The sequence below is a fragment of the Oreochromis aureus genome, linkage group 17 (genome assembly GCF_013358895.1).
Source record: "Oreochromis aureus strain Israel breed Guangdong linkage group 17, ZZ_aureus, whole genome shotgun sequence".
Classification (NCBI taxonomy): Eukaryota; Metazoa; Chordata; class Actinopteri; order Cichliformes; family Cichlidae; genus Oreochromis; species Oreochromis aureus.
The window spans coordinates 2,171,213-2,194,016 of NC_052958.1; the positions used below are offsets into that span (position 1 = coordinate 2,171,213).

The 22,804-nt window shown below is 44.9% G+C and overlaps 1 protein-coding gene across 2 annotated transcripts in view; it reads left to right on the forward strand.

The window, feature by feature from the left end:
* The window catches only part of adamts10 (ADAM metallopeptidase with thrombospondin type 1 motif, 10), a 50,319-nt gene extending 28,072 nt beyond the window's left edge, over nucleotides 1-22,247 (forward strand). Inside the window, exons 13-26 of one of the 2 annotated variants that reach the window (XM_031758690.2) lie at nucleotides 498-605; nucleotides 953-1,098; nucleotides 2,020-2,083; nucleotides 2,253-2,355; nucleotides 5,267-5,400; nucleotides 9,953-10,076; nucleotides 13,343-13,423; nucleotides 13,513-13,676; nucleotides 13,752-13,878; nucleotides 15,050-15,179; nucleotides 15,420-15,624; nucleotides 16,316-16,492; nucleotides 17,493-17,658; nucleotides 19,324-22,246. In XM_031758690.2, coding sequence (XP_031614550.1) covers nucleotides 498-605; nucleotides 953-1,098; nucleotides 2,020-2,083; nucleotides 2,253-2,355; nucleotides 5,267-5,400; nucleotides 9,953-10,076; nucleotides 13,343-13,423; nucleotides 13,513-13,676; nucleotides 13,752-13,878; nucleotides 15,050-15,179; nucleotides 15,420-15,624; nucleotides 16,316-16,492; nucleotides 17,493-17,658; nucleotides 19,324-19,433 — 1,839 coding nt within the window. In that variant the 3' untranslated portion in view covers nucleotides 19,434-22,246. Of the gene's footprint in view, nucleotides 1-497; nucleotides 606-952; nucleotides 1,099-2,019; nucleotides 2,084-2,252; nucleotides 2,356-5,266; nucleotides 5,401-9,952; nucleotides 10,077-13,342; nucleotides 13,424-13,512; nucleotides 13,677-13,751; nucleotides 13,879-15,049; nucleotides 15,180-15,419; nucleotides 15,625-16,315; nucleotides 16,493-17,492; nucleotides 17,659-19,323 lie in introns of both variants that reach the window. The other variant, XM_039601221.1, reaches the window with a different exon arrangement.
* The last annotated feature ends 557 nt before the right edge of the window (nucleotides 22,248-22,804 follow it).

The following is a 22,804-nucleotide window of genomic DNA, read 5'->3' on the forward strand; positions in this document are numbered from 1 at the left end:
GGACTGGTGTTGTTTAAAAAAACGAGCCTCACTTTCTTTCACCGTGCATCCATTCGCAGGCGCCCCGGGCTGCCTTTCAGCTGTTATTATGTCACTGCTCACTCCCTCCTTACAAATCTGTGATGTGAAACATCTTGTGGTACCTTCACTTAATAGCATCCACTTTATTGCACGGTCAAGTTTTACGGGGCCGGGTTCAGAGTGAGCGGACATCTGGAACAGCAAACTGCTTTATAGACTCATCATTATTGATACTCCGCGGTCAGAGCACGTGTACACAGTAAAACATAACCCCCACTGCCAGGTGTTAGAGGCACTGCTACAGAGGGAGAGGAGAGGAAGGCGAACAAGGCACGCATCTGCTCTCACGTCTGGGTTTTGATCGTACGCAAAGACACCGTCAGGTTGTCTCACTTTATGCTTTGTTTCTCTTTTATCGCACGTCTCGCCGTCTCAAATGTTTTTTCCTTTTTACTCTCTTTCATTCACACACACAGGAAGTCTGCAGTGAACTTTGGTGCATGAGTAAGAGCAACCGTTGTATCACAACCAGCATTCCCGCTGCAGAGGGAACCATCTGTCAGACCAACACCATAGAGAAAGGGGTAAACGCTCCTAATAATGCTCTTTTCTTTTAATTATTGCGTAAAGCAGTGAAGCAAAACAAAGTCCAAATATGGCTGCGAGTGAGAACCGAGTGTTCACGAGAATAAAGAAGCAGCACGTCATCAGGCTCGGCTGTTAATTTGTTTTGATCTCAAGGAAAATATCTGTACGATTACAAATTTAAAAAAAGGGAAAAATATCATCTCAGTAAACATGTGTTGGTAGGTTTGTGAGTCACATGTGTTCCTTTTGTTTTGTCTTTGAGATTAGAACGTATGTGCCGAGGTCTGATGTTGCTGTACGTTTATGATCATTGCTATACTTACATGTATCTGCAACTGTGCAGTGGTGCTACAAGAGGGTGTGCGTGGCGTACGGGACTCGCCCACAGGGTGTGGATGGAGGCTGGGGTCTGTGGTCTCCCTGGGAGGAGTGCAGCAGGACATGTGGAGGTGGCGTTTCCTCTTCTGTCAGACACTGCGACAGCCCCAGGTACGGAGCTTAGCTTCACCTGATCTTAGCCAATGTGTCCTGCATGTTTTTATTATTGACCTTTACTAAAGCAGCTCAGTGTGATTCAGAAGCTGAACCACATTTATCTTACTCCGGGTGGCGTCTCGGTTCATCCTCTGTAATAAGCCTTGTGGCTTCTCATTGGCTGCCCCTCATAAAGGGAAAGCTTGCATAGCAGGTGGGTGGAGCTTCTGTGGTTGCAGTTAAATGACCATATGAGATGGTAAGTATTCATATATTATAAGAGCTGTTGTTTCAGTCCAGAGGATCTCCAGATTATAGCCCGACATCCAAAACACACAGATCAGGATGGACACAGCCAGCCCACCCATGTGTCCAAATGGAAGCCTGGTAATCCATGTTTGAATTGCAATAGGATCTTTTCATTATATATTTTTTGTTTTCCAAACTGGTATTTTTGCCAATACTGGTTACATTAAATCCAACAGCCATAGGGCAGAAGTAAATGAGCCATTAAATGCTGCTTCTTCAAACTCAAACACACTGAAAACATCATTCCTATCATTTAATCCAAGATGTTCTTGCAGGCAGCAGCGGAGTGGGGATGATCATAAAATGACCTTTCGAGTCGCAGCCACCAGATGTCTGGTCTTGAACTGATTAAACTGAAAATGGATTGACCCAAATCTGAGGCCAACACTCTCCTGTATCGTTTTAAGTGTCTTTTTGCATCTTTGTTTTGGCTTCATTCTCTTTGAATGTGTTTACGGTTTAACACCAACAGTCATGTGAAAATGACAGACTGCAGCTCTGTTTGTGAAAAAACAATAATGCAGTTTTTAAAAAGGAAGCGTGACAGTGAATTTAAACACAAAGGTGGGGAATGCTAAAAGTCAGTGCTACGTGATGGACGTCGGATCTCTTTGTGTCTCACTGCAGGCCAACTATTGGTGGGAAATATTGCCTAGGAGAGAGAAAACGCTTCAGGTCCTGCAATATAGATGTGAGTATTGCTGCTCTTCATCATCATCATCATCATTATTGCTCTCATCAACTGGTCAAACCACTGTAATCAAAAATAGGAATATGGTTTGAATGAATGTGTTTTATGTGGTCGCTGCATAGACCTCTGCTTGCACGTATAAAGCTGCGTGCACACGTGTATGTTACAGGACTGCCCTGCAGGCTCTCGGGATTTCCGAGAGATTCAGTGTTCCAACTTCGATAGCATCCCCTTTCGGGGAAAGTTTTACACCTGGAAGCCTTACAGAGGAGGTGAGTGAGTAGTGCTCGTCTCACTTGGGTGTGTGTGCATGCACGAGTTTAATGTGAGCTTGCAGACGTTTCCCAGACCATCAGGTGTGACCAGACCAGGTCAATCAGTGGTGCTTTGCAGGTAAAATAATGAACATATCCACTAATCGGAAGGTTAGCGGGTATCGCTGGGAAAGATACTAACCTCAAGTTGTTCTCTGATGGATCCATCAGAGTATGAATGTGTTGTTGGACAGAAAGCACCAATGTAGAAAAAGCATAGAAAAAAGTGCTTGAATGAATGCGGGTGAATACAGCATGTTGTATAAAGCAATTAGAGTGCTCAGGTAGCGGTAGTATGTAAGAACCAGTCCATTTTCCATTTACTGAGTCTCTCTAGCTTGCTAGTATCAGGGGTGTTGAACTCCAGGCCTCGAGGGCCGGTGTCCTGCAGGTTTTAGATGTGTCCTTGATCCACAGCTGATTTAAATGGCTAAATGACCTTCTCGACATGTCTTGAAGTTCTCCAGAGGCCTGGTGATGAACTCATCATGTGATTCAGGTGTGCTGACCCAGGGTGAGATCTAAAACCTGCAGGACACCGGCCCTCGAGGCCTGGAGTTCGACACCCCTGTGTAGGGTGTCTACCTCACAAAGCATGAGGAGGCTAGAGCCACTGTGATTTGGTGCTATAGAAATAAATAAAAATTGAATTCAACATAGATAACAGTAAAATCCAAGCTTAAGGTCCCATCATAATTCAGTTACTTCTTTACTCCACTACTTACTTAAAATATCAGTCCATTCACATCTTTACACAATGCTCGCTTGTGTTGAACCGCAAGAACACAGTGATTACTGGATAAGCTGAATCATATGGGTTACATGCTATATCTGCTGAGTGATTATAAGCTTGTTAAAGTCATGTTTACCTTTAAAAATGTGGCTTAAAGGAAAGTTTTCCATGACCCTGTGATGTCATTCCTGCTCTACTTGTTTCATTGCTTAAACAGTTGGACCATGGTTTGTGTCTTGAGCACGTAGAATTGTGACATTAGGATAGCATAAAAGGGCAGTACAGGTGAGATGAAGGTGAGAGGGATGCGAGCCAAGAGAGGATTCAAGGAGACGAGCCAAAGTCGGGGTAAAGACAGTCGCGTGCATGCGTGCGTGGAGAGAGAGCAAAATGTGAATCGAAGCTTCTGCTGCTGCAGACTCGCCCCTGTCTGGCCTGCAGATGCTGGCTGCAGAGAGCCATGCATCCCACAATGCCTTGCAAGAATTCCTCGCTCCTGATGAGCGCTAGACGCTAAACCTGGACGTGAAAGATAAATAGTTTCAGCGACATAACTGCCTTTAATCTGGCCCTCCAGTAACATAATGGGTTACAGAGATGGTCAGCCATCCGATTCCAACTCCAGGCAACAAGTGCTCCTTTCATCAGGTCAGCTGATTTTACAATGGAAATCCCTTGCAGCTGTTAAAATAGGAACGTTGCCATCGTCTCTGCCCCGTGCTGAGGCCAGATCACTCCTCTGTCCTCAAATGCTCATTTTAGCCTTTTCCTTATAACGTCACACTCGGTGGAGACTGCTTCACTTTCCCTTATTCTTTCTCTGTCATTGCCCCCCCCCCCATAGACGACTCCCTTCCTCTGGCTTTATTCAGCTCGCCATAATGCAAGCCGTCTCCGAGTTCTATGTCCGACACGGAGAACAGAGGCAGCCTTTCTCTCTCGGCGCAGACAGCCAAGGACAGTTCGTTAAAAAGCCTCTCTCCATATACGCATTTTGTCAAGCTGCTCTCCGTTACTGTTCTCGGTCCAACAGCCTTCACATTCGACCTTCACACTACATACACCAAAACCCTGCGAGTTATAACGCACACACATACACACACCCTGCTGCTGCAGTGATTGCTGTGATTGCCCTGCCAAAGTGAGGCACCATGGGAATTGTAGTTTTCCGCGGTCGGACCGCTTTATTGTCTGTGAGCTCTGCCAGCACAAACTCTCCAACTCTCTTTCGTTCTCTCTCTCCGGCCCGGCGCTGTACCTGCTTTAGCGCTGCCAGCACAAACAAACGCACGCCAAGCTGATGTCGACAGTCACTCAAATAGTGGAGCAGCTGGCAAAGTGCACAGATTAATGAATGATACAGTATATGCCACTTGGCAGGAGAAGACCTTTAGCAATGCTGTGTGTGCGTGTGCATGCACACAGATTTAGATTTAAGTATGTTGGTATGTTTGCATAATAAATATTACACATACATTTGGGAAACACTAAAGAAGATGTTCAGCTTAACTCTGACTGAGTATATGTGGTTTATCGCTCTGCTTGTTGCCTCCAAAATTCATTTTCCCGCATCAATACTTTAAGAAATGTCCCATAAAAAGAGTTAGTTCAGCTGATTGGCTTTTCCATGTAACTGCTGTGGATGCTAATGTCGATTCGCAACGGAAATCTCGCTCTCGCTCAGATTCGTTAAGAGGTCCCTCAGCAGGGAGCATGTAGACTGCATGTGTGTTTATGTGCATTCATTGAGGTAGTTTCGTGTCCGTATGTGCATTTCCACAAAAGCAGAGATGTAATTACATTCAGCTGCTTGTACTTTGGTTGTACTTGTACTGTTCCACCGCAGACTCTTTTCTTTCTCAGTCTGCCTGTTCTGTCTGCAGCCCTGTCAGGATACAATGCTTTTACCCTCATTTCCATATTATCCCACATTCACACTGGTTAGAGTTGTGTCAGAGTGGCTATATCAGAGGAGCATTTGTGCTATCAGTAGGTAAGATGGGAGAAAAAGCCCACAGGAGGCCTGTTTAGCGCCTGTTATTCTGCAGTCCGAATCACCAGTTTGGGGGATTTATTTGAAAATGTCCTCCAATATCATCTCAGTAATAAACTGGTGCCATCTGTTTGGATATCCAGGTGGGGTGAAGCCCTGCTCTCTCAACTGCCTTGCAGAAGGATACAACTTCTACACCGAGCGCTCTCCCGCTGTGGTGGATGGGACACCGTGCCGGGACGACTCTCTGGACGTGTGTGTAAATGGAGAGTGTAAGGTGAGTTGCACGTTTGCCTTCAGCCAAAATATCGGCCATTAGAAGTGAGGAGACGGCTTAAAATGACTCAACATTAAATTGTTTTCATCTAAGATAATGTTGTTTATAGTCACTTTCAAGGGTCTGGACAGCCGCCATTAAGTAGTATACACACTAAAAGCTGCAAGTCATCACAGTCAGCTGCTCAGCAGCCTTCCTCTTACTAATGCTCTCTTAATCTAAACCACTAAAAACATTATTAGGATTATTATCCTTTTTGAATTTTGATTTCTGTGGCATTTTGTGCATGTAAAGCTTTATAAAGTTATAAAATCCAACTCACACAGAACGCTCCTCAGCCCCTTTAAATCCCTCGTTAGGGGTTCAGACGTGTCACCATGCAACATTTTTGCACAAAGCTCTTCTAGTGGCTTCTTTGGCATGCAAAACACCTGATGTTCTTACATTAATCCTCCTAACGCTCGGTCACACAAGCATAGAGATGAGTCGGCAACTGCCTGGCAACCACCGATTGTTTAGGAGAAATTTAAGTATACAGTGGTCCCACCCACAAACGTAAGTGTTACGTTCTAAAAATAACCCGCGATAGGTGAAATCTGCGAAGTAGCCAGCTTTATTTTTTTACAATTATTATAGATGTTTTAAGGCTGCAAAACTCCTCACTACGCACTTAATACACTCAGACAAGCATGAACATTTTCACACTCTCTTTTTTAAACTCTCTCAAAGTTAAAACGTTCGTAGAAAAATAAGTCCAGTATTATAGAAAGAAACCAAAGCTCAAACCCTGTTTTCAGGTCCAGAACATGGGAATAGAGCCGCTGCCAGAGAATTCAATGAATTAATGGTACAGAAGTAGAGGAAGCAAGAAGAATGAGTTGAGTTAAAGTTTGACTTATCTGACTGTTTTGTTTCGCTTAATGCGCCTTATGGTCCGAAAAATCCGGCAGCTTCTACCTTCCTTTAGCAGGTCCAGAAGTCCAGCTTCTTGTGCGATGGTTAGCATCTTCCTCTGCCTTTGGGTGCGACCGCAGGAGCCTTTGACGGTGCAAAACGTTTCGTCGATATTATTGTGTTTGTTGGGGAGAAAACTTACAAACATACAGTACAGCACAGAGTCACACTGCTAGCGATAGAAGATTTATGTAAATTTGACAAGCCAAATGCATTCTGTACTGTACAGGAGACACGGCACGAGATTGATTGACTGTGGTCTACAGCCAATCAGGATGCAGAACACAATGCACTGTAAAAAAATTGTACAAAAAAAATCAGCGAAACAGCGAGGCCGTGAAAGGTGAACCGTGTTATAGCGAGGGACTACTGTATGTCGCTCATTGGTTTTTGCTTTGATGGTTGCACATCGGTCGCCTTTAGTTTGCATAGACGGCACCGACTTGTCTGCAAACGCCTGCCAACGATTCAGTAAGTAGTTGTAGGTGAGTGCGAAGCCAGCCGTAAACGGCGTGGGTTTATGGCTGGAACATGTTTGTTGTAAACAGGCAAACAGTCTTTGTTTGTTTCACCAAGCTTCAAGTTATGGGCAACTACGGCAATCTGAGAGCAACCAAAGCGGTCGCAAGGAGGTTTTTTGAACCACGGGAACCAACCACCAATCAAACTGTGCTTAGCAATGAATAGTAACCATGTGGTTTAACATTAATGTTTGTCAACCTAATGGAGCCCTTAAATAACATGCTTAACCTCATTAATGAAAACAAAGTAACAAACTGCTGTGGATTTTGGCCCGTCTGTAGCAGAATGTAGACAAAGGAAACCCTGGTGGTAACATAGTGCAGCTTACATGGATCCCACTGAATCCCACTGTGTTTATTTTGGATGCACTTCCACTGTGGCGAGGGCACAGAGAAGAAAAATCTAATCAGGATATCCAGCTTGTTGTTTAATAGTTGTAGCTCAGTTTTGTGCCAAAAGATTTTATTTTTCAGCTTCCCCTCTGCTGCCACTTACCCCCCAGTAAGCTCCTTTAATAAAAGTGCTTCAGACTGGTTTCACTGGAGCCGAGGAAGTTCCATCCAAAAAGACGACTTTGTTTATCAACACCCCCCCTCCTCCTTCCCTCCTTCTCTCTGTAGTCTGCTCTGTTCTGCTCTGTAGGAACTCGGTGACCCTCCAGCTCAGCTGTTAGTCTGTCTGCGCTGCAGGCTGGCTTTCATTCACTCCGCTCTTATTATCTCTCGCTTTTTCTTTTTTCCCTCTACACCTCTCCACTCCTTTCTCTCTCTGTCCCAACTTTCCACCCCATCCTTTCCTTTGTTCTTGCAGTTTCTTTGTCTGCAGTCCACCTCTTATATGTTTATTGCACACATAAAACTTCAGCTAAACTGCACAGACATCTCTTTCTCATCATATCTGTGACTTCAAGCTGCTTTTGGATACAAAGTTGCCGTCTAACAATCAGAGAGAGGAGAAACAGAAAGAACGATGGACGGTGTGGGAGGTGGGAAAGGGCAGGGGAACAGATGTTGAGGACAACGTGCTGTTGCAAACGAAAAAAACATCTGCCGGGGTCTATTTTTTGTCCCCTTTGGTGCAAATATAGAGTGTAGAAAACATTAGCAACACCTGTAATTTCTTCGAAATGGCAGCTCGGGTAAGTGCAGGTGCGACCTGTGCGCTCGCTGGCTAATCTGCCCTAGTTTAAAAACAAAGAGGATTCTGTGGATCGGATTATTTTTGAAGATTTCAGTTTGGCATAGTTGCGACTAGACATTCCTAAGATAAAATCTACATGAAGTTTCAATTATTTTAGATTGTCTCGCAGCGGGTTTGGTCATTTTCATGACTGAGTTTCTTACACAGCATGTCAAACACAAATCTAGGGCCAGATTTAAGTTAGCGTGACGCTTCGATTGCAAAACAGCGCCGATAGGAGTGGAATCTTCTGATCTGCTAACAATGCGCTAACCTATAAACAAAGATGCAGCAGGTTTATTTCGGTAATGACCAACACAATCTACTGAGAACAGTGCAAATTAGTGGCTCAAAAACAAACAGCCCCAGTGAGAGTAAGAGTAATCAACGAACCCAAATAATTCAGTGGAGGCACGGGTTTGAGGCATGTGCTTTCTCTCAGGAAGCAGCAGGGCAGCTCAGCCCAACGAGGGGCAGCTGAGGGAGAATCGGTATGTCTTTATATGAGAACTCTTCTGTTGGGGAATGTCTGTGGGGTCTCGAGGATTGAAAAAGGAATTGTCTGGATAAATCTAACAGCTTAGGTGGAGTGCAGCGTTCATCCAGGGGAGTTACTACAAACTACTCCACCTTGTAAACATGCAGTCTGTGTGTAGCAGCGTAGGAAGAACACAGCAAAATATGATGTGACGCAGATCAGATTCCCCAGAGGAGAAATTAAAGAAGAAAAAACAAAGCAGAAAGTGTATTGAAAGCAAAGAAACCAAAGAGTTCACAGTGTACACCAGTTACTGCAAATTAACTTAAATGCAGTAATGATGTGAAACCTTAAACCCGTAAATCTGATTTATTATTATTATTATTATTATATAATTATTGACCTCTGTCTCTCTTCCACAGCATGTCTTTATCCTGTCTTCCTTCTCTCACAGCAGATGGCCCCGCCCCTCCCTGAGCCTGGTTCTGCCGGAGGTTTCTTCCTGTTAAAAGGGAGTTTTTCCTTCCCACTGTCGCCAAAGTGCTTGCTCATAGGGGGTCATATGATTGTTGGGTTTTTCTCTGAATGTATTATTGTGGGGTCGACCTTACAATGTAAAGCGCCTTGAGGCGACTGTTGTTGTGATTTGTTGCTGTATAAATAAAATTGAATTGAATTCAAAGAAAAACATCAAATTCAAACCTTTGAGGAACTGGTTCCCGGTTTATTGTTACATGGGTGCCAATAACTAATTCACTGAGTCATTGTTTCAGCTCAAAAATAACGGTTTATGGATCAATGTTTTTATTTGTTGTATTTAGTGAGATTGATTGAATGGACACAGAAGTGGTATGTGTTTTATTTTCTGCTGTTTGAGGACGGGGAAATCCGATCTGGGCAACACGTGTTGGGATCGCTAAGCCTTTATAGCTCACCCCTACTCGCATCACGTTACAAAGCCACCGGACGAATCAGCATTTTGACTCATTTAATTCTGCACTCCGATCCAATCGCTGTTAAAGTAATAATAAACTTAAGCCTAATTATCCTGCTGTACAATAAGCAGCTGCCACAGGAATATATGAGAATAAGAGCAGTTGCTATTCGTTTTCTCCACTTTTGTTTAGGTTTGCTTCGCTGTAAAAGAGTTTGAGTAAAACCACCTGTAACCCTCATCATGAAATTTATTTATGTCGACAGCTATGAGTTTAGCAACCTAAGAGCTTTATGTCTGCACAGGATCAGAAAAACACATCTGGAGTTACCATCTGATATTTCTGTGTTTTGAAAAAGTGGCCTGGAAGACATTAGGAGGTAATCCCTCAGGCCGGCCTCTGACACCTCTCGACTTACTGACTGTGCCCCTTCACCCGTGACCCCGAGTGACCCTGCGGCTCACTAGTTTCTCCCTTCCCGCAGCACGTCGGTTGCGATCGTGTCCTCGGCTCAGACGTACGTGAGGACCGCTGCCGGATCTGCGGTGGCGACGGGAGCAGCTGCACGTCTGTGGAGGGAGTCTTCAACGACTCGCTGCCAGAAGGAGGTAGAGGACTAAAAATAATCACCGGTCAATGTGTAAAATGCTGCTGTGTTGTTCTCATTGTATGTGGATAAAGATTTAGATCAGGCTTGACTTTATTTGGGGCAGGGGCTTGCTTCTTTTACTTTCAATATTTGAACGGGGTCCACTTTTCCAAGATTTGGATTAAGTTAACATGAGGTATTTGCCATGAGAAATTATGCAACGTAATTTATCTGTTGTCCCAGAAATGTGCACATTTGGATGCTCTGGATTCTGAGTGCACCTTGGAAAGCTGCCTTGTGGTGTGAGTTAGGATATCCCAGACTTTCAAAATATATAATTTAATTGTCTGTTCTCATGCAAACTCTGCCCACAGCAGCGTGCTGCAAGGGTTATTTATACGATGAAGGTAACTAAACTCTACATCACGGCCACACGCAATCTTTTATTTCAGCACCTGTTGTAGTCGGAGTTTTGTCTGATAAATGCTTAGAGATTAATGATGTGTTTACACATAGCAGGTGAGAGTTGATGCACTCCAGACTTTAAGTTGGCCATACAGATTGTAACAGTCACTTATCATTAGCACCTGGGGGAAAAAAGGCAATTCCTGTTTCACAAAGTCTATAAATTCCTGGATATTCTTTTAACTTTTTATATGAATGCCATAGGAGTCTATGCATCCGTCCATCAGCGTGGGCTTCAAGTGAGATTTCAGAAAGATATGCTTGCATGTCATCTGCATACCTTGATAACAAAATGTTGACTCATTGAGTTTAACCTGTAAGGTGTCGCAGCATGAAGACAGAGCACAGGCCAGCTGCCAAATAAAAATAGTTAGACGTTGTTTTGGTGTGAAAAAGGAAACCAAACTTCACATCTGCATCGAATACCACCCCAGGGTCTTTAAGGACACACAGAAAACCTCCTGGAAAACACTTAAGGAATGTGCAGATATAATCGTATATTGCATGCACCATACATTATATACATGTTGATGCTTTTATCCACTGGCCACCCAGGGACACGTGGCAGACAGATTTAGGTCAGGTCCAGCCAGCGTGGCTTGAGGTCCTGGTGCCGACGGATCTATTTCGGGTTACTTTCTCCCCACAACACCAACTCCAGAGTCTCTCACCCAACTGTCAACGCCTCTCACCCCCTCACAGGGTTCCTAAAAGGGGACACACCCTGAGCAGGCAGCCAAACCACAGTGGCCAGGCCAGCCTGTCAACCCCAAGCCGAGGGATCCGCTAAACGCAGCCACCAGTGCAGCGCCCGGGGAGCAGTGTGTAGAGACGGTACCTTGCTCAGGTTTACCTCAGGGTAGCCGTTCAGTGGAGTCGAACCCCCGACCTTCCGAACATTGGGCCACCACTCTACCTACTGAGCTATCCGCCCACTCCAATCTGTGCAATAACAGCGCAGCTACAGTATCAAGTCTTGGCAAGCACTGTTAGTGGTAGTTGCACACCATATTTCAAAACCATGAGTGCTGCTGTAACATTTTCTTGGAAGGTTTTCAGAACCAGCTGCTGCAGTCTGCAGATGTGCCCAAACCAGTTAAGGAGGCACTGATGAGCACAGCCAGTGATGAGGTTCATCCCAAAGGTGTTTGATGGGGTTTAAACACCTTTGGGGCCACATGGACAAACGTGGCTACAGGTTTTTTGGCACTATACATTTTTATCAGTACAACTGAGCTGCCAGCAGATCTAGCTCACTTGGATTTTAAATGTAAACTCACAAACATACTTGATCACAGTATGTTCTCATCTCCAGCCAAACTCAAACTGCAGGCACAGGAAGGCCTATTCTGGTGACCGGCAGATTTATGAGTAGCCGAATCATCCAGTCGTGTCCACAGCAAGCTTTTGATTTCACTAAACTTCTAAAGCCTTCAGGCAGTGCTTCTCTTTTCCTCTCTGTTTCGGTGATTTCAGGGCTCCCTGTGGAGTTTTTGACCTCCAGTAGAGCTGCGGAGCATGATGTGGGACCTAAATCTGTGACTTCCTGTCAGACCGTTTCACTGTACCGGGCAGATGAGTAGGATTCCTTTGAATGTGTTTGGACTGCTGGTGAAGAAGACATTTTAAGTCTCTTTATCCAGCCAGTCTACCTGCCTCACTGCCTATCACGGTCTGGTTGTGATAGGCAGTGAGAAGCTTCAGGGACCGGCTGCTCTCTGTTTACCACACAGCTACTCTTTGTCTGAGGCTAAATACTTCTCACTCTTTTCAAGTAAGCATCTCCTCCTACAGACCCAGAGCTGACTCACTCTCATCTTTCAGAGCTCTACAAAGAGGTCACGGGGTATACTTTATTTCTTCTTTTGTTCATTCCTTCTTCCTCTAGTGAGCTGAAGTTATTTACAGGGCTGCATCGGCCGGCCTGCTGGCCTCACGGCAAAACAGAACTGAGGAAAGCAGTGCGAGAGCGGCTGGAGGTGAGACGAGCATAAAAGGGGACAAGAGACCAAAACAGATGGAGGGAAAAAGGAGAGGAGAAGTTGGCTCTTGACATAGTTCTTGAGCAAAGAGCTGTGCGGAGCGGCCGAGGACCGCTGCCCAGGAATGCAGCTGGAATCTATAGCCTCTGCTTAGCCCATTGGCGTCCCACGAAGCTAAACACTACTTATGCATCACTCCCGTGATCAGTGTTGCCAACTCCTCAGTAAGGAAAATCGCTATTGGCTGTCCTAAAAGTCGCTAGAAGTCGCTAAATGACGTCATCACCTAATTTGCATAATTGGTCACGCTAATATAATTGTAACCTATGTTGTTGGAGAGAGAAATAACATCGTGGAAGAGACCTAAAGTGAGTAAAAAACGTCCTACATGCATTTAGAATTTATTTAGAACTACAAATTAAATTTCTTTTAGCAATTATTGTTTTTTTAATGTCACAATTCCAACCCTGCTCCTTTACCCGGGCTTGGACCGGCAAAAGTGACCCGAAATAGGCACTCTGGTGGAGTTACTTTGTGTTTGTGTGTGTTTATAAGTAGTTTTAAACCTTGTGATCCACAAAACAGCATAAGAGTAAAAGATTAAAAGAAGAACTGACTGCGTTACAGCACCCGCTGCTTGTTGAGAGTAAAAGCGATACGCGCTTTCACGTCTTTTTTTAGCGACTTTTTATAGAAAAAAAGTCGCTAGGGGGTCTGAAAACTCGCTAAATATAGCGACAAAGTCGCTAAGTTGGCAACACTGCCCGTGATCCTTAGAGAATAAAGCTCAATCACTCAGTCTTCAGATTTTGACTTTGTGTGGGTTTATGTGTCTCAGGTTATGAAGAGGTGGTCAGAATTCCCAAAGGGTCCGTGTTCATCCACATACAGGAGCTCAACATCTCCCTCAACTACCTTGGTAAGACGATGCCCTGTTAGATTTTTATGCAAGTAGTTAAATACAAGTCGTTGCACATCAGCATAATCTTTTATTTCACTGCATCCCAGCGCTGAAGAGTAAAGGCGATCAGTACTTCATCAATGGGAAGCTGAGCATTGACACGCCACGCAGGTTCAATATCGCCGGCACCACGTTCCACTACAGACGGCCCGCCGATGGACCGGAAAGTCTCGAAGCTCTGGGGCCGACAAATATCACCCTCTTCGTCATGGTAAGAAGAAGAGCAGAGACGTCTGAAAGGAGGCAATACTAAGTGAGTCAGCTTGAATTTTCCTTTTCCGTATAGGTGCTGGTGAGGGAAGAAAACCCAGGGATACACTATCGTTTCAACCCGCCCCTCAGCAGGGATCCTCTGAATGGCTTCACCTGGCACTACACCTCGTGGTCTCGCTGCTCAGCTCTCTGCGCTGGAGGTAAACAACACAAACGGGTGCCGGCGGCTCGATTCCCCGGCTGCACTTGGTTGTAGCTAAAATAATGTGCTGCTAATGTTAGATGAACTTGTTCCAACACCAAGTAAACACCAAGCTGCTGGTATTAACTCGCTTTTGAATGTATGAAATCACAGCTGTTCTTAAATTCACTCATGCAACGTGTTCTTAACCTCAGACTGGGTCCCGTGTTTTCAGTTTTTACGCTAAGCTAAGTAGCTGCTCGCTGCACGGTCGTCTCCTGTTTCTCTGACAGGCTCGAGGGAGTAATCTGAATTTCCTCATCTAACAAATATGAAAGAATTTCACAAAGAATGTTTTGGTCAGGAGCTTTGACCCGATGCACGCTTGTGTTTCTCTCTAAACACGTACAAACACACACACACACACACACACACACACACACACACACACACACACACAAGCCTGCGGCATAAATCCCAGTAGGCGAGCGCTGACCCGGAGAAGACACTGGAGTTTTCTTGGAGTCCGAGTCGAAGCCAGAGGTGTTGGAGCACTTCACAATCTCCATAAGCTTCAGAAGTATCACGCGTAGCCAACTTTTATTTTTCCTCCCCGGCGCTTGTGAGTTAATGACCCATTTCGCTTTACGTGATAAGAGCTTGTTTTCCCTCTGAATAAATTGGCGTGGAGGCTCTGAATATAGAAGGAAAACATTCAGACGGCTGCTTTTGTTTGTTGCGCTCTCTTTGTGGAAGCTTCACCTTATAGTCTAAGGAGACGAACATCAGCTGGATGACTGAGAACCTACACAGGCGTGTTATAAAGTAGACTTCCCTGGCTTTCACAGCTTAAACGAGCATTTAAGATACGACTGTGTTCGATATGATGCTTTATTGGACAATCTGTTCAACCTGTCTTACTCCCTTCGTGCCCAGCCTCTCGCATCAGGTAGCTGCTCTTCTCGAGCCGGCTCTGCCGAAGGTTTCTTCCTGTTAAAGTGGTTTTTGCTTCCCACTGTCGCCAAGTACTTGCTCAAAGGGGGTCATTTGATAGTTGCTGGTCTTTACCTGATAATATAAAGCGCATTGAGACGACTGTTGTGGTGATTTGTCACCATATCAATAGAGTTGAGTTAAATGATTATGGTTGGTGCCTTAAACGTGTTAATAAGAGACGCTTTTGCCTCTAGGTGTGCAGATCCAGCAGGTAGTGTGTAAGAAGCAGGCGGATCAGTCAGCCGTCTACAACCACTTCTGTGACAAGAAGAGCAAACCCAAAGAGAAGAGAAGATCCTGCAACACTGAGCCGTGCTCCCCAACGTGAGTGGAGTCATATGAGATGCAGATATCACTGTGTACTTTATATCTGTCTAAAACTGCAGTTTCAGTTTAGGTTCCTGTTACTCTTTCTGCTATATGGGGTGCTTTGTGTTTATTAGCTTGGCACGTTTGCACCTGTTCTACCTGTGCTTTGCTTTTTTATGCTATCATCTCCCTGTTTTTATTGTTATTACACTGTCCTTGTTTGTGTTACGTCACACGCATCCACACATCTTCTAGCTGGTGGACAGGAGAGTGGTCAGAGTGCAGCCGCAGCTGTAACGGCGGCCTGCAGACTCGAGAGGTGTTATGCAAAAGGAGGATCTCCACAACGGAGGAGAAGATCCTGGACGACTCAGCCTGCACCCCCCCTCGCCCTTCATTCACCGAGCCCTGCAACAACCACAGCTGCCCCCCTGAATGGCTGGCCCTGGACTGGTCAGAGGTAGGCCGGCCATCTGAGCGTTTCCCGTCATCAGAGCACTCTTGCGGTGTTTTTTAGGCAGCTCGTGTCTGATTTTGAAGCAATGCCTGAGTTTGAGAAATTCCTGTCGGATGAAGCAGTCGTTTCTTTTCCAGTTGAACCCAAGAAACCCAAACATCTGCCAGCACAAAAAGTAAGAGTACCTTAGCCTTGAAATGCACAACAGGGGCACGGAGCTCTGAACATGCAGCGTCACTCACGAATGCATGCTGTTAAAACCGTCACATGGGAATTTGACGGTTAGTTTGAGGAAGTTTAAGGCTGTCGGAGAGCCGTGACTCTCTTACGTGACACGTCTTGTTGTTGCTTAACCACAACAGTATGAAAAGTCCTTCTTGTTCACTGCTTTGTTCCTGGAACCAAACTTTGTTCTCACAGTTCTGGATGAATTGAAACTGAATTAAATAGTGTCAGAAATCAGTCCAGGTTCAACTTTTCTCTGACGTCTTATGTAATGTAGCCATGGCAGGAATTATGCCCAGCTGTTTTACAGGAACTCGGTAGTTTCTCAGCTTTCTGTCCTGTACAGCTGCTGCCCTCTGCTGAGAGAACTGCAGTTTTACAAGCTGGCGACCTCCTGCTGCACCTTCGCCTGGCTTCCTCTCTCTACCTTCCTGCCTGATGTTTTCTCTCTTTCCGTTTCTCTCTGCAGTGCACCCCCAGCTGTGGTCCTGGCTACAGGCACCGCGTGGTTTTGTGTAAGAGTGGGGAGAGTGGCGACACGCTGCCAGAGTCCAAGTGTCCAAAACATGGCCGGCCCACCTCCAGGGTCCGCTGTAATCTGCAGCGCTGCCCTCCCTCTCAGTGGGTGATGGGTCCCTGGGGAGAGGTAAAACAGACTCGGCTGTGCAGAGCCATGGAAACATGTTCGCCCCTTCCCGATTTCTTAGTTTTTTTGCTTATTTGTCACACTTACATGTTTCAGACGGGCAAACGAATTTTAATATTAGACAAAGATAACCGTTTGCCCTTAAACCTGGCAGCGCCACTCTTGGCAGCAAGAACTGCAAAATCAGGCGTTTGCGATATCTGACTTTCACATCGCTGTGGAGGAATTTTTGCCCACTCTTCTTTGCAGAATTGCTTTAATTCATCCACGTCAGCCTGTTTGAGGATGTGCCAGAGCATCTTTGCCTGAGTCACTCCAAAACCTTCATTTTGTTGTTTTAGCCATTCTCCCACCGGCGCCATTTGGCCCGGTCTCTTTCTGATTGTTGAATCATGAACTGTGACCTGACACAGCCGACGCCTGCAAGGTTCACCACCGCTCCATTTGTGGATAATTCTCTCACCGTGGTTCACTGCAGTCCCAAAACTTTAGAAATGCCTTTGTTACCCTTTCCAGACTGTGTTTTTGGATTGTTGTGTATCTTTTAGTCTGCTTCGCCTCGTCACACAGCTTCAGTTTAAGTCATTTCTCAATTCGGCACGTCTGGCAGTAATCGGGGCTGGTTATAGCCGGAGAAATGAAACTCAAATTTCCCAAAAATGTGGTTAATCGCAGTTAAGCAACTACTTTTTCACGTGAAGCCAGGTTGGTTTAGATGGCGCTTTATTGCCACAATAAATTAAATCATCCTTTAAAAACTGCATTTTATGTGTTTTGGTTTTTTTTTTTTTACTAATATTAAAATTTGTTTGATAATCTGAAACATGTAAGAGTGACGAATATGAAAAAACAGGAAATCACTTTTCATGGCACCGTATACACGCGTACAGTAACTGTCTCTTACATACACTAATATTGACAGCGATATTGATCTGACTCATGATTGCAGTTGTAAGCGCAGGATTCATTGTGTCTATAAACGTGCGTCTTTGTGCTGTAGTGTTCTGCAAAGTGCGGTCTGGGTCAGGAAATGCGCTCGGTGCAGTGTCTGACCCACACGGGACAGCCTTCCAACGAGTGTCTGGATCATCAGCGGCCTGTAGCCATGCAGCAGTGCAAGAGTAAATGTGACACCAGTCTGCCCGTCAGCACAGACAACCCTGAAGGTGAGCGCTTCCTGCCTTCTTTGACTGTCCTGCAATGTACTGTTTAATAAAACAGATCTTCTTCCTTTAGCGGTCGCCACAGGAAATCATCTGCGTCCACTCACACTGTCCTCCTCCTGTCACACTAACCCTCCTTCACTACATCAATAAATCTTTTCCTCCTGATTCACAACATCTTTAACTTCCTTGGTTCAACATGTCCACTATCCCCCCTCTGCACATCTCAGCCTTTCAACTGTTCAATTAAAGAAACTGGAATAAATTAAATTGCGACGATCAGCTGTGGGGAACGTGGTAGTGGTGTGAGGACCCAAATGCAGTTAAGAAAAATTTAAGCATAATATGTTCCAAAAACACAAAGCAAACATTTCCACCTCGAGTGGAAATACTAGTAAGTATATGGTAATGTGGACAACTACACAAAGGACGAGGGAAGACTGAAGTGAGCAGAAACAGGCGGGGAACACAGTCGAAACAACAAGAGAAGTGAAGCAGAAATACAGCAAAGTCACAACGGACTACCAAAGTAAAACAGGAAGTACCTAAACGGGGATGACGGACTCGCAGGAACAAGTTTGGCACAAAAGAGGAAGAAAACAATAAACTAAACAAACTAAACTATGCAGAATAATCAAAATAACCAGAAACTGAAACAGGAAGTAGGGCTTGAGGTGGCAAACAATCATAAACAAACTGCAGCAGAACTTTAAATAACAACGAGCGTTAAAAAAAAGTTTTTAATTGGTCTTTGCTCAGTTGCCTTGTGTAGATTTAAGTGAAAGCACCCGAGTTAAGTTTCACTTGTTGTGTAGCTTCAATCTGTTGTGTTGATCTTGTTCATTTAAGTTAAACTGGTTGACCAGTTAGCACTGGTGCCAGCTGACAATCTGATTCTCGTTTTTTCAGTGTAACAAGAATCAGAATCAAAAAAGATGCTAATCGTGCTAAGGTCGAATGGACCAGTGGTCCCCACCCCCCGGGCCGTGAACCGGTCCGTGAGTCGTTTGGTACCGGGCCGCGAGAGTTGAGGCTCGGGTGTGACATTTATGGTTTCCAGGGTTTTTATCGGTTTTTAGCGCTTTTTTTCTTTTCTTTTCATTTTTATCGTTAACTCGGGTTCCCTAGGTCTTTTCCCGTGTGTTATGAATAAATCTTTTGGTTTTTTTGGTACCGATACTGCTTTTATTTTGTTGTATTTATCAGTGACACCTTAAATATTGTCGGACATAAACTGGTCCCTGGTGGAAAAAAAGGTTGGGGACCGCGGAAACGGACTACAACTTTAGACAACACCAGCAAATAGAAAAACAATACAAAAGCACGCAAAGCATGAAAGAAGTTGAATAAAACACAATAGAAATGGGAGATGGGACAGAATTTGAATAAAATATAAATTTTCAAAAACACAGCAGAAGTATTTTTTGGGGAGACTTTAACGTGACGGACCAACTGCTGAGAAACCAAAACGTGCAAACACAAAGGATTGAGGAATGTTTAGTGTGAGAGAGAAAAAACACTTCTGTTGTGTTTCGTGTGCTTCTGCAGCGTTTTCTTAAACTGCAGTGCGATTGAGCTTTCAGGGCCGACGTATTAAGCAGTCGGGATGAACGCTGAAAACATGCAAAGATGATGCACCAATCAAGCTTTTGTCTGTCTCCCCCTCAGAGTGCAAAGATGTGAACACTGTGGCCTACTGCCCCCTGGTGCTCAGGTTCAAGTTCTGCAGCCGGCCATATTTCAGACAAATGTGCTGCAAGACGTGCCAGGGACACTGACACCATGAGCATCCGGCATCCATCTTTGGGTCCTGCACACTCACACAGTAAGCCTGAAACCCTCCCACTGAGCCTCATAGCAGCACCCCTCACTCTGCCTCCGTCACAGGAGCGTGGGATCTAACTGGGACGCCATCACACGGACGCCCGGTCCTATATCTGGTCGGAGGAGCTGTTGTTCTCCAGCCAGGACCCAGATCGGACACCTCTCCGCGCCGAGCTGAGTTCATACATTCCACTGGAGGGAAGGCTGTTGAGACCCGGAGAGGCAGAGAGACTGAGAGATTACCTTTCCCCTCTCTCTCGCTCTGTCTCTCTGTCTCTCTAAACTTTCCCTTTATTCTAATATTTTGGTGCTACTGTATTTCTCTTCGGCCACAGGACTGGTTGCAGTACTCTTGAACCCCGCTTGTTTGTTTGAGTGCCCGATAAGTTTAGCCTTAGCTCTTGAACCTCTATGTTAGGCGGTGATATTTGCTTAGTTAAGAATTGTTTTTCAAAAATCCACTTTGTAAAGACAATTATTTTCCCGAACTTCCCTGCCCACAGAAAAGGAATATGGTTGCAGGTAGATCATCTGCGTCTATGTTATCAGATAGCTTTTACTTGACCACATCGTTTTTATGTCGTTGCTTTGTTCCGTATCGGCGTATTCATCGAGTCCTCGCTGTTATTCAGCTGAAGTATGAGCAGAGTCCGATTTGCACAAAGAGTTCGAGGACTTTTGTATTTCGTGTTCGTTTTCGTGTGATTTGACTTGATGTCTGTGTGGAGACTATAAATGTCTCGCTGCGGTGAACATGCCACGGTCTTGCCATGTCGGTTAGTTTGCTTAAACGTAATCACCTCGGCTGTAAGACATCGCTTCTCTCGACGGCGCTTGCTCGTGGGGACGTTTCATCCACGAAGGATCCAAATGAATGAAAATCCACTCGCCTCATCGGCGCCGTTTGTCTGTTTGCTCGTTTCGATTTTTAAAGTGGAACGTCAGAGCGTGCGGCGTGTCACGGTGAGTCAGCGCTGCCTGTGGGAACATGCACGGCGAGGATGAGATAAGACACCTGACCAGGTTTCCTTTCAGAGAGCGTTGTTATTGCAGGGGTGCGCGATTTACAGGCTGCCTTAAGTCTTCGTTCAGACTCCTGTGAGAACAACGCTGACATCACATATTTCAGCTCATCTGTAGTCACGTCGCCCTCGCAGTAGCTCTCTCTGTTCAACAGCTGAGAGTGCGCCAGCCACAAGCTTGCATTGTCTTCCCCGTTGCAGTGCAGGATGCATGCATCACCAAGTTTTAATGAAATCCAAATGCAGTTTCAGCTGCTTATATATTACAAATCATGCTGCCTACTGTGGCTCAGCATGATTCATCAGATCTGACGGCATGAGCGTGACATGTGATGTGCTCTGAAAGCCCGCTGTGGTTCGACTCTTCGCAGAAGTCCCCGCTGGTCACAGCTGAAAGCAGCGCCACGTAACACTAAATGTCATCACAATGAGAGGAAGCTGCAGCGCGTCTTTAAATGTTCTTCCCTTTTTTTGTTTTCTCCTGTGGTGCTCTGGTTTTGAATGGTGCTATCACTTCACTGTTGTTGCCGGTTTAAACACTTAGAATCCGTTTGAGCCTTTTGTATTAAGTACCGACCTGCAGAGGTGGCCTGTGGCGTGCAGCTGCTTGGGGTCCTGCACCTGCCAGGCACTGTGTTCGGGTTCCTCTGTTCGATTTTTCATACAAACGCTGCTTTACTCGGGCTGCGGTCGAATAGTCGGTCTTTCCTGGGAAATCAGCCGCAAGCGTCTACGTAGCAGCCGTAATAAGAGCTCCGGTGCGTCTTTATTACCTCATTTAGCAGATGAGTCCTTTTTTTACGCAGCCGGGCAGAGCAGGTGACGTGCACTAGCACGATAGACCCACCTGCCCAGCATTAAGCAGCCCACTGTCATGAATCCTCCTCCACATCTTTCCGTGACCTCATCATGCTTCCCATCGATGTCAGAAAAAAGTCAGCAGGGAGCAAAGACGTTTCCTTCTTCTTTTTCCTTTTTTTTTCTTCAGCTGTTCGACTGCAGCCTTCAGTAAAGTGCCTTCAAATCCCAAAGTGCAGCTCGCCACATTTGTGGATCGTTTCAAAAAACAAAACATCTTGATATTCAGATAACTGACTTTTGGAGATCTGTGCACAGCTTCTCAAACATTACCCTGCTAATCATCAGTGCCGAGTACAGAAACACTAAGTATATTTATAAGAAGTGCACTCGGGCATAACCAGTAACATTTGAGAGCGTAATTGTTGCAGAGAACCCCGATAAAGGCTCATTTACACCTGGTATCGACTCACTATCGCGTCAACTGTGCACACGTGATTGTGTCACACGGTGCAAACGCAGGTTAGCGTCACAGATGTAGTTCACGTCTAAATCGCTTTTAATGATCGAGCGCTGAAGCGATGCTGTCACTGCTGTCACGCGTGCACGAGCCGACAGGGAGAGGAGGAGAGCCGGCAGACGTTGAACGTTTCCACTGTATCGACATCACTGATACCAGGTGTGACTGAGGCGTCAGTCTCACTGTGGAGCTATGTGGCCAATAATGAGAGTTCAAACTGAGTAGCAAACCCGACTTATCTGATCCAAGAGGAGGGACAGTTTCAGTATTTGTTATTCTGTTTTACACATGCTAATTATAACATGACATGTACTGTATATTGTTTAATACTATAGAAGACAAATCCATTTGTCCCCCATGTAAATCTTTTGTCAAAGGAAATATTAAAAATGATTAAACGTGGTGCAATGTTCATTGTAAGGATTTTTTAAATTTCTTATTATTATTTTAGGTTTCTGTCATTAAAATCTGTCATCCATATTTGTACATATTTGCACTGCAAACACACAGCTGGACTAAAATATCACCATGTGTCATCCCGCCCGAGGTTTAGATCATCAGTTCGTCTATTTCTGGATCTGCCCTCTGTCACGGAAAAGTTGAGACAAGAACCTCTTCCTTTTGTCTCAGTGAGACTTCATCCATTTACCAGTCTGTCTTTAAAATAATGAAAAAAGGTGAAAAGTTTCTCAACATTTTTATGATACATTTTTATTTATTTGAAGCCGAAGAAAATTTAGTTTGCTCAGATTCTTTAATACTAAGAAACGCTACAGCAGCGTGAACGCAGTGGAATTTCCATCCATCCATTTTCCTCGTGTTCAATTCAGGGTTTAATACAATAATCAAGTCTAAATAAAAAACTTCTGTGCAGATCCACAACAATAATAATAATAATAATAATAATAATACTAATAATAATGCATACTTTATTGATCTCCGTGGGGAAATTCCTCTCTGCATTTAACCCATTCACTCAGTGAAG